At 45.4% G+C, this 11,071-nt stretch overlaps 1 protein-coding gene and 1 long non-coding RNA gene across 2 annotated transcripts; one reads left to right on the plus strand and one right to left on the minus strand.

Annotated features, from left to right (window-relative positions):
• Window positions 1–1,412: 1,412 nt before the first annotated feature.
• LOC121090355 lies at window positions 1,413–5,953 on the minus strand. Its single transcript, XR_005828529.1, has 4 exons — window positions 5,834–5,953; window positions 3,413–3,469; window positions 3,128–3,283; window positions 1,413–2,971 (listed from the first exon to the last, which is right to left on the minus strand). It is a non-coding gene; the product is annotated as an uncharacterized LOC121090355 (long non-coding RNA).
• Window positions 5,601–10,892, plus strand: LAMTOR3 (late endosomal/lysosomal adaptor, MAPK and MTOR activator 3). Its single transcript, XM_040598800.1, has 7 exons — window positions 5,601–5,718; window positions 5,961–6,016; window positions 6,193–6,227; window positions 6,840–6,898; window positions 7,671–7,804; window positions 9,177–9,240; window positions 9,947–10,892. The coding sequence occupies exons 2-7, from the start codon at window positions 6,008–6,010 to the stop codon at window positions 10,018–10,020; spliced, it is 375 nt and encodes a 124-aa protein (XP_040454734.1). The 5' UTR covers window positions 5,601–5,718; window positions 5,961–6,007; the 3' UTR covers window positions 10,021–10,892.
• Window positions 10,893–11,071: the final 179 nt, after the last annotated feature.

The raw sequence follows: 11,071 nt of genomic DNA on the forward strand, positions 1-11,071 counted from the left end.
TGGAGTTGAAACAAGAATTTTTAATATTTTATCTCTTAACTCTATGTGAATTCTTCTAGGTTTACCAGCTTAGGGGAACTTGGTATTTTTAAATATAATGGCATATATTCCTAAATATCTGTTGGGGTATATTGATCTAGAATAGAGCACCAGTTAACTGTTGTAGTTTTTTAGCATTTATAAGCATTGCTGAGAAAACCAAGAATTAATCTCTTTTCAGAGTAAATCTTTGCAAATGCTGTACAGACCATTATAAGCATTGCTTTTGGTACTTGCAACAGTTTACAGAAGCTCTACCACTTGGTATTCCAGTAGTAGTAAGTCCATATATATGGTTAACATGCATCCATAGCTTCCTTAATTTTCATTGGAAAGGTAGAGGAAAACATGCAACAGTAAAAATCTTAAAGCATGACAAAAAAAAAAAAAGGCAACCTAATTTCTTTTCCTGGCAGGCTTCTATTTTCTTACTATTTTTTCACTTCAAGCTAGGTCCCAACACTGATTCCTCAATGGGCACTGCAAGTGGAACGGAAATATTGTTAAGGACAAGCTATGTGCCTTTTGACACTTTTGCCAACTATTTAAATGCTTTGCTAGTTTGCAGTATACTCCTGTGGTCAGAGCCATATCACTTGTCCCAGGGCAGAAGAGGTAGGGTATGCATTTTTCTGGACCAGAGTGTTGCTGGACTGACTTCCTAGAAATGAGCAAACCTACCATTTGGCTCTTACATACAAGATGATGTAACTCAGTGGCCTGTACGTGGAAACTGTGTAGCAACACCTGCTGTTGCAGAGAGGTGTTTGGAGGCAGCTAAGTTTATCAAAAGCATGTTGAAAATGTTTTCAGGTTCAGTAGCTGATGTTTTTACATTTTTAACAGTGTTATGCAGGAGAATGTTTCTTGTATTTGAGAATGCCAGCTGCTAGTAATAAGGGCAGTATTTTTTGTTTGAGAAAATTGCTGTCTTTTAACAATGCTATCACTTTATGTGGAGACTAATTCTCCTAATTTGAAAGTTTAACATTCGACTTCATTGGAACTCCTTCTGATCTAGAGCAAGATTTGACTTTAGAGATATGCTGAATGCTATTGCTCTAAGTGACCCAGAAATAATTTTGCATATATACCTTTTCTAAACTGTCCCACTGGAAATGTCCTCTAATGAACTAGTGTAACATGAGAGAGACTAGCTGCAGACTTTTAATTAAGCAGCTAAACCAGCATTCAAGGTGGACTTCAAAGCCTGAGGCACAAAGCAGAACTAAAAGCTGCTGAAACAAAACAAACCAACCAAACAAACAAAAGGGTTGCTGTACTGGATGTCCTTACTAAGATAATAGTCAAAGTGTGCAAAAGTAATGGAAGGCACCCAAATGTTTGAAGTTTGCAACAGAGATTTATGGAGAAAACATGATTCTCTGGATTTTGTAACTGTCCAGAATGTATTGTAATTACAGTAATGAAAACAAACTATCAAAAGTACATATTGGTACTCCTGTGTCTTCTTAATAGAAGAAAATTGTTCTAAAGGCTTTAACAAGTACTCGGGCCTTCCCGTTCACAAATGAGTCTGAGCTTGCAGGTGATCTTTTAGTTAAGAGGAAAAAGGATATATAACACATTTGTCAAATGTCAGAACAGTGAAGTCAGAGTGAAGAGATGGTCTTAGCAAAGCTGCTTACAGTAATTGGGTGGGTTATGTCTGTCCTGCAGTTACTTCTGCTGCAGCTGAGAAGCAGGTAAACGGATGGATCTTGAGCTGTGTTAGGTGGGTTAGATTGCTGTCAGTGCTTCAGCAAAATGGGTAATGCAGTGGATGTGTCCTATGGCAACACACACATCCCAGCAGTTTAAAAGTGAGACCTAAGCTGCTGTGTTTCATTGGATTATCTATGCAATTGTCATTTTCAAAGAAGGAAACAATATGTTTATACTAGTGGAAAAATGCTACTTAGCATTTAACAGATTAAATACTTGCACACTTATGCAGCAGTATGCATAAGGATGCTCTTATTTCCTACAGCGTAAAGATTAACCTGCTCTAAATACAGCCTGCAAACATTCTTTTAATATTCCAAGTGGGTGTTTCTGTCCTCATGATTGTTACTTTTTTCTCAAGTCTGAAGGTTTTTTCTTCAGAAATGTCATCTTTCCTGGTTTTGTTGAAGGAATCTGATGGAAAGGTCAGAACAAATTTCCTTATGAGCAAGATGCTTATTGAAGAGGGTGAAGTACTTGAATCTTTTCAGATGGCCTTTCTTCAGAAGATTAAGTTCTCATTAAAATGAAATACTGGAAAGAAAAGGGAAAACCAAAACTGTTTTTGAACAGCCTGACTAAAAATATCTCAACTTTTCTAGCTACCTAGAGTTAACTCCTGTTTTTTTTTAATTATTTTTTTAGTCATCTGTATTTAATCTAGAATTAAACACAACCTAAGCATGAGTTCTTGATTTCTGCTCTAAAAGGACAAGCAGGAAAGTCCTGCAAAAAGTGAAAAATCTTGGCATGACTCTCTGACATAGCATAATGAAAAAGGGAGATGATTTGCATCTGCTGAAATACAACATCAGTATATGTTCTAGTTATGGAGCATCCTGAGTCACAGGTGAATTCAGTGTTCATATCTGATGAACATCTGATGAACATTTCCCAACAAGTTCTCTAACTGTTAAGGTAAAACAAGATTAAATTTGGGTTTTTTACTTTTTTTAAACAGTCTTGATTCTGTTACAAGTTTCCCAGAAAAGGTAGAGCATTATAGCACTGAAATGTATACAGGTGCATTTAAATAGGCTGCAGAGACAACTTTAAATTATATACATTTTTAATATAATTTTGTAATGAATGCTGTAAAAGGATTAAAATGGGAGGGCAAGAATATGTTTTTTAAAACAAACATGGTTGTTTGTTCCATAAATTTCATTCATCCCCTAAACAGTTGTTACTCTTTCTTCTTGTAGGTCTGTCGAAGAGAGCAGAAAGAAAATGTAATAGTAAAAGCAAACATTTTGTTCTTGTAAAAAAATCAGTTAATATACAAATTCCTGAAGCTGTAACTTTAAAAAGTACTAGCTTCCCAGTTGTCTAAACTGGGTTAACAGAGTGCAGTCAGTTTTACCAGAGGAATCTTGGTTGTAAGGACTCCTGGCGACTGGCAGTCAGAAGCCCTGGTGCTGTGGCCCTTATCTGCTAACAATTCATTGTAATCTTGCAAGCCCCACTGATCTCGCTGCCTTGCTTTCCCCGTGTTCCTTTGCAAACCACTGGGTGGAGCCTGGAGAAAAGAGACCATGTAACAAAGGTAAAATTTTGTGCCGTATTTGGCATATGTTTAAGATACTTCAGGGAGCAAACAGTACAAATGTAATAAATACAGGAAAGCAGTATGCTATTATAAACTTACCCTGCTCATACTTCTCCAGGATAATTGTGAGACTTCTCAGTCTGGCAGGACCTAAGTCTGAGCATCAGATTTCCCCAGATTTTTAAAAATAAATAATATTAGAATACAATGTTTAGTTACAATGTTACCCTTCGTGTAGGATATACTTTTCCCAACAGTACTGGTTTGTTCTGTGTATAGAAAGGCTGTCATTGCATCGTGGTTTAACCCCAGCCAGAAACTTAAGTACTACACAGCCGCTCACTTGCTCCCCCCAGCCCCTGGTGGGATGGGGGGGGGAGAACTGGAAAAAAGGTAAATCCCGTGGGTTGAGAGAACAGTTTAATAATTAAAATAAAATAAAATGTAATAATTGTAATGAAAAGGGAGACAACAAAAAGAGAGACAGAAATAAAACACCAGAAGGACAAGTGATGCACAACACAACTGCTCACCACCCGCTGATGCCCAGCCAGTCCCCAAGCAGCGACCAGTGCCCCCTGTCCAGCTCCCCCAAGTTTATACACTGAGCATGACATTCCATGGTATGGAATAGCCCTTTGGCTACCTCAGGTCAGCTGTCCTGGCTCTGCTCCCTCCTGGCTCCTTGTGCACCTCCTCCCTGGCAGAGCGTGAGAGACTGAAGAGTCCTTGATTTAGGGTAAGCACCCCTTAGCAACAACTAAAACTTCAGTGTGTTATCGTTGTTCTCATACTAGATCCAAAACGCAGGATTGTACCAGCTACTAGGGAGAAAATTAATCCTACCCCAGCCAAAACCAGGACACACCGGAACAGGAGACAAAACTCCCATTAATATTAGGAATACAGGAGCCATGTCACAGATGCTTCTGCATAGCTTTCATTCGTGCTCAATGTGACAGGGAAACAAGTAAAATCAATCATTGAGCATCATGCCTACAAATTATAAAAAGCCAGTTGCATTTTAAAACATTTTCAGCATATGGTAGGGAAATTTCTAATAAATGAATGAACCAAGGTTGTCCCGGGTAGCATTTTCAAAATACTACCAGAAGCTTATACATGAGGATTTTATGGGGATCTCTTTAGGTACCTCTCTGTTGCAGCCAAGTCCTTATCAAAACTGCTGCGTCTGCATGGCTTGGATCAAGAAGGAGATACGGACTCTTAATACTGAAATAAATCTGTCCTTTTGGATGAGCTTTTCCTCTGTCACTTGCAAAAAACTGGCTTCCCTCATTCTTTCGGGTTGTTTAAAACTTCACCAGACCTGCACATTCAGGAACATTTGCAATTTTCAGGTGAGCATCAGGTTTTATTATTTTAAGTGCCAGTATTGCATCTAAGCAAAACTTCTGGGTATCTACAGTGCTCGGGGACGCAGCGGCTCTGGTTTTTTAAGAGAGAAAAAAAAACCCAAAACCGTTACAGGCTGAGCGGGGTTGTAGGAGGTTTTGTTGGATCTACCAGTAGGGACCTGGATTCTGACACAACGCTTTGAACAGACAGTTCCCGTTGTTCCGCTGCTGGTACGAGCTGGGTGAGTTTTATTTCTTCACCTGCAGCTCCGTGGCTCGGGGGGCCACGTCCGCAAGTGCGGGACACGGGCATCGCTGCGGGACAACGGGGCGCACCCGCGCTGCGCACAGACGGGCGCTGCTGTTGCTGTTGCTCTGACTCAAACGCTGTGGGTTTGGTGGGTTTTCCCCTCCAAGCGCGTGCTGCCGTTGCCAGCAGCGCCCCACACGGGCTCCTCAGCCAAAGCCTCCGCTGTGGGAGCGGCGCGGGGTCACCAGAGAGCACCGGCCCACCCCGGAGCCGAGCCCCGCTTCTGCCACCGACCCGCGTTTTCCACCCAGCGGGGCGGGGACCCTCGCAGCAGCCCCCGCGGTGCGCTCCGTGAGCCTGGCGGAGACAGGCCGGGTCCCGCCGCCGCTGTTTGCAGTAGGAGCTCGTTCCGAGCCCGCGGCTGTCCGCAGAGCCCCTGACGCCGAGCGGGCGCACAGCGCGTGGCGGGCCCCGCACCGCAGCCCGGCGCCTGGAACGAGCGCGGCGCCGCCCCGCGAACCGGGCGGTGCCACACGCAGCCCCCGCCCCTCCCGGCCCCGCCCCGCCCCGCCCCGCCGAGCGCTGCCGGCGGCCGCTCGGGCGCATGCCTGGGCGTGGGCAGCAGGACCAATGCAGCGCGGGCAGGGCGGGGCGGCGGCGGTGCAGCGCTTCCGGGTTCGGGGGGTGGCGCGCCGTCATGTGATAGAGGCTTAAAGGGGAAGCGGCGGCTGCGGCGGGCCCGTGCGGGTGGGCGCCCTGGGCGGTGGCAGCGCAGGGCGAGCCGGCCGCACGGACAGGTAGGGCGGGGCGGGTAGGGTAGCACACACACACACCCCCACACCCCCTCGCCGGTGCGGTGGTGGTTCGGCCCGACCGCCGTCCCTTCCCGGGGCGGGTGGGGGAGGTCTCTACCGTGGTGGTGCGGCGGGGGGAGGCGGCTGGGCCTCGGGGAGGGAGCGAAGCGCTGCCGCTGCCCTCTTCGGAGGCGGGGGCCGCTCCCGCCGCATCGCGGGTGACCGGGCGCCCTCTCGTCTCGCAGGCCGGCGGAGGCGGCGGCGGCGGCGCTGGCGCTGGGAGGCCCCAGCCATGGCCGACGTAAGTGCGGCCCCGCGGCGGGCGGAGGCCGCGGGGATGTGGGGGGAGCTCCGGGGCGTAGCCGGACGGGGGGCGGGCGGGCCGGGGCCTGGTGGGGCGGGGGAGCGGGGCGCAGGCAGCCCCCTCCGCCCGCCCTCCGTGGCAGCCGGTAACGCGCCGCCTGTCTCTGCCCCCAGGACCTGAAGAGGTTTCTGTACAAGAAGCTGCCGAGGTGAGTGGTGCGGCGGGACCTGGGCACTGCCCCCGCCGCGGCGGAGCCCGGGGCCGGGGGGCGGCGGGGCCCGGGGGGTGGCCCGGCGCGCTGCTCTCGTTGTTGCCCACCCGAGGGGGAAGCAGCCCGCGCTGCGGGCGGCCCTGTAGCCTTCCGGGGGCTCCTTCGGGGACGAGCTGTGCCCGCCTGTGCCGGGAGCGTCCCGCGTGGCTGCCTTCCCGCGTCCTTGGGAATTCCCTGCGGGAACTGCCGCCTGGAAGGGCTCCGGTCTGCGGTAACGTGCAGGTGCGGTGACACCGGTGTCCCTTCAGCGAGGGCAGCGTACTCGAGCTTTTGCTTGATTAACGAAATTTAATTGGTAATATCTGGCCTCCTTCTGAAGCCGAAAGTTTCGTGCCCGTAGTTTTATTTTTTATTTCTCTTTACTGCTTCAAGAGACCACTCATACTGAACAGAACAAATCGCTTTCAGTGAAATACTAAATTAGCAAAGGCATTAGTTTTCTCTGTTTTCCCCTTCCTTGTGCATTTGTTCAGGAAAAAAAAATCTTTGCTACTAATTACTCAGTTTTTAAAATCACATCTCCTCTTCATTATTTTTTTTTTTTTGCAGCGTTGAAGGTCTTCATGCTATTGTAGTCTCAGATAGAGATGGTGTGCCTGTTATCAAAGGTAACTTCAGCTTCTTGTGTGCCCTGCAACCGATATCCTGACTGAACAGCAGGGGGTGGAGAAGTACGGCAGAATCTTCTCTGGTTATGCTCAAGCCCTGAATATCCAAACCTGAAGAATTAAGCTTGACTCTTACTTCAAATTCAGTGGTTGCTTATGTACCTCTAAGTTTATCCTTTTGTTTGTGTCCTCAATAATTGTAGGCCATGGAAGTCTTCCCCTGTGAAAAGGGTTGGAGTGCTGTAAGGTCCTTGTATCTTCTAAGTCATTCGCAGGCTGATTGATACAAAGTACTAGAGAGCTGGTCTTTGTTCAGAAGCAATGCACATCCAACTATTACACGTTGTCTAATTTAGTTTGCTTTTTAATGTCCCGAAGTATTTAAATACCTAGCAGAACTTGCACATCTTCACTTGTTGTCATTCAAGTGACCATGTGCCAGTAATCAATTTGAAGGCTGGAATCAGCACAAACGGCGAGGGACACAAAATGAAAGTGGCATTAGCACAGGCTGTGCATCCTAATGGAAAAGACTGCTTCTTAGGTATGCTAGGAAGGATGCTGGTGTAATCAGCACTGATTGAGTACAAAATATTAAATATTGTACCACTCATGAAGAACTGTCCAGCACTCGTTGCAGAAGCATGTAAGAAGTGTTATGTGTTCCTCAACAGCAGATCTGGTTTTGGCAGGGCACTAAGCTGGACAGGGATTTGTGATGCTCTCGGAGGTTATACCATGTAAAGATAAGATCTTTCTTGTTTTGTTCCAGTTGCCAATGATAATGCTCCAGAACATGCACTGCGACCTGGTTTTCTATCCACCTTTGCCCTTGCCACAGATCAGGGCAGTAAACTAGGGCTTTCTAAAAACAAAAGTATCATCTGCTATTACAATACGTACCAGGTGAGTAACCTCAGTGTGATTTGTTCTCTGTGACCTGAGCTATATTCCTACATTACATCGAGCAAGGGAGAGAAGGTTGTTTAAATTCTGCTAGATTCTCACTTGGCAGCTATTGTACTGTTCGTGTTTTATTTCTCACACTGCTTAAATGGCTAAACTAAACTTTTGCAGTTTGTTAAGCTTCTCTTACATTTCTCAAAACTGAGATTTACTGGTTGAAAATGGTGGTTTTCTGAACATGTAATTGGGGAATTTGCAGCAGGTGCTGCTCATGTAGGTTTCAGAATCTGTTATGAAGGCTTTATGTTTTGTTTTACAAACAATATCTGTTTATAATTAGTGACACTTAAATAAGTGTGTGCAACCTATTTCATCACTAATCTTGCTGCTACTTTGAGGTAAGAAAGTTTTGGATATTTTTTTTTGTACACAAACTGGTTATTTGTGTCCTCAAATCCATCATCAACTAAGTTTCTCCTGCTTCTCAAGTTCTAGTGATCCTGAGAACCTTTTATTGTGACTGAGGTAAATTGGCCAACCATTCAGCCTGCAGTATCTAGCTCTGGAAAATAAATGGGTGAATGGGTGAGTTTACACACAGTATAGTGGAGAGCGTGGTCTTTGTTAAAAGTTAATTAAAAACTGACACCACAGTACAGAGTACTGTACCTAGAAAGCCTGGCATTTCCCTCCCTCCTGTGCTCTGTGGTGTTATCTGCCAGAAATCTCAGCTGCAAACACTGCAGTGTGCACTATGGAGATCATGCTCTCCACAGGTGATGAGCAGTCTCTTTTCTTCAGTAATAGGGAGCTGGGATCTTGAGCACAACAGTAAGCTACTTGCATCAGGACAATCAAAGCAACATACTGATGCTGTGCACACTCACCACAGTCACAATAAAAGGATCTCAAGGCCACTAGAACTTGAGAAGCAGGAGAAACTTAGTTGATGATGGATTTGAGGACACAAATAATCAGTTTGTGTACAAAGAAAAAAAAAATATCCAAAGCTTTCTTATCTCCAAGTCATAGTGGCAACAAGATCAGTGATGAAGTAGATTGCAGGTACTTACTTAAGTGTCACTAATTATGAACAGATAATGTTTGTAAAACAGAACATAAAGCCTTCATAACAGATTCTGAAAGCTGTATGAGCAGTGCATGCTGCAAATTCCCAATTACTGCACGTTCAGAAAACGATGGTGTTTTTAATCGTGAATCTTACTGAATAGGTACACTGAAAAGCCAGCCTTGTGGCTCTTGCTCCTGCCTGTCCTTTAAACTGAGGAGGCTGTTTCAGAAGGAATTTCTGTGGCAGAGCTGTGACGTCCAACATAGGCTGCTGGCTGAATGCTGTTCTCTTTCCTTGCAGGTGGTGCAGTTCAATCGCTTACCTTTGGTAGTAAGTTTCATTGCTAGCAGCAATGCCAATACTGGTATGTCTTCATGTGTATTTTAAATATTGTAGTATTTTAAGGCCTAGGTGTTTAATTGAAAATAAATTACCCAAATTTATATCAGGGTATATAAACTTTGCTCCTGCTATGAATTCTGTCAGCTTATTTGTCAAGGAGAGAAGGGGAAAGGCATGAACAAAAAGTCAAGATTTCAGGTGACTTGCTGAAGTTGTGATTTTGTTAAAGCATACTTCTCCTGTGATTAACCTCACCCTTGCTGTGTGGGAGCATTCACTGCATCAGCAATGACTGTACTGTACGTACCAGTTATTTGGTCTGTCAGTTCCAGGTTACACACATGTGGCTCTATCCACCCAGTTCTGTGCGGTGGGGAAATGCTTCAGAAAAGCACCTGGCCTTGCTCATGAGGGCATTTGCTAATGAGTGCAAGCAAAAGGGATTTAATTTTTGCACAGCTGCCTGGGCCTCAGTGGCTGTGGGAAGCAGTAAAGCAATAGTAGAGGCACGCAGCAGTATGGGGGAGAGCTGTGCTGCATGGGGTGTGCCCCTGTTGGTGCTGGGGGTGCTGCCCACTGTTCTTGTGGAGCATGAGCAGCTCCAGTGAAACATTTCACATTGTGGAAGACTCTGGCTGTGACATGCAGCGGGGAGGGAGCTGTAGGATTTGGAGAAAGGTTTCTCAGTTACGTCATCTGATGGGATGTTCTGTCTCTTCTCTTTCCAGGGCTGATTGTAAGTTTAGAGAAGGAGCTCACACCCCTGTTTGAAGAACTGAGGCAGGTTGTTGAAGTTTCTTAACCTGATGGTATAGCCAGAGTGCAGCATCCCTCTGCAGCCCAGTGGACAGAAAGATTCAATAATCTTCAGTCAAATAACAAGTCTCAGAAGAAATACCACAGCTCCTTAGTATACTAAGTAAGAGTAAATTGTACATAGTACTGAATCTGAAACTATCTACTAGTGTGTTGTAGGTGGATGTTACTTTAGGCCATGCTTCTTGTATTGTGCAGTACTGGAGAGACCACCACGATAGCTCCCATGGAGTTCAGCTCAGCCAGCTGAGCCAGGTCGGCATGATGCTGTTGGCTCAAATGAGCAACTCACAGATCTCTTTCTTTACAGGAAACCATGCACATGGTGGGGTGTATCCTCAGGCCAGATACTGCTGGGTGTTGGAAAACAGATTGGTTGTATAGTATTATCAAAGATGTGGTTGAAACAGTATTGTGAGAGCAAGTTTACTAGCAGTGATGTGTTGGTACAATCAATAAATATCCTAGCTTTCTTATGTGGGTGATAACTCTGGCAAGGGAATGCTACTAATCTGGATGTTAGTTGCCTCCTGCTTCCACTAAGAAGAAAGCTATTTCTATGAAAGCTGTTGCTTTAGGGGTTTTCATTGTGCCCAGATAAAAGCATCCAAACAAGTCTCACTTCTTCATGGGGTTTTTGTGTAATATGGTTGTGAAGATCTCATGTCTCATAGATTTTGTGTGGGTTCATCACTGGTGACACTCTACTCATTTACCCTTAGGTTTTCTGAAGTAAATAAAATACAGTATTTTTAAATGACAGAGCCTGGTCCGCTCTTCTGTTGCACCATAATACTCTACAGTACATCAGCTTTTCTGCAGAGAGAACAGGTCTCTTAGAGTTGTTTGTAGATGTTTTAAAAAAATAATAATCCAGGAGTTTATAGGCTGAAAACTAACCAGCATGTGTTTCAGTTGAATGATAAGGATACAGAGTCCTGTGTCGGTGCAGAGATCCTATCGGTGGGGTTCCATCCCATACTCTGCCTTTCCTCGTTTCCTCTCACATTCCCCTTGTGATGGCTGCAGTGTAGACT

The sequence above is a fragment of the Falco naumanni genome, chromosome 1, assembly GCF_017639655.2.
Source record: "Falco naumanni isolate bFalNau1 chromosome 1, bFalNau1.pat, whole genome shotgun sequence".
In the NCBI taxonomy this organism is placed as follows: Eukaryota; Metazoa; Chordata; class Aves; order Falconiformes; family Falconidae; genus Falco; species Falco naumanni.

Excerpts from the sequence above, each read along its gene's own strand:
- LAMTOR3 (XM_040598800.1), top strand. Across the intron at positions 6,228-6,839 it reads CTGTACAAGAAGCTGCCGAG|CGTTGAAGGTCTTCATGCTA; the intron begins GTGAGTGGTGCG and ends TTTTTTTTGCAG. Across the intron at positions 7,805-9,176 it reads GCTATTACAATACGTACCAG|GTGGTGCAGTTCAATCGCTT; the intron begins GTGAGTAACCTC and ends CTTTCCTTGCAG.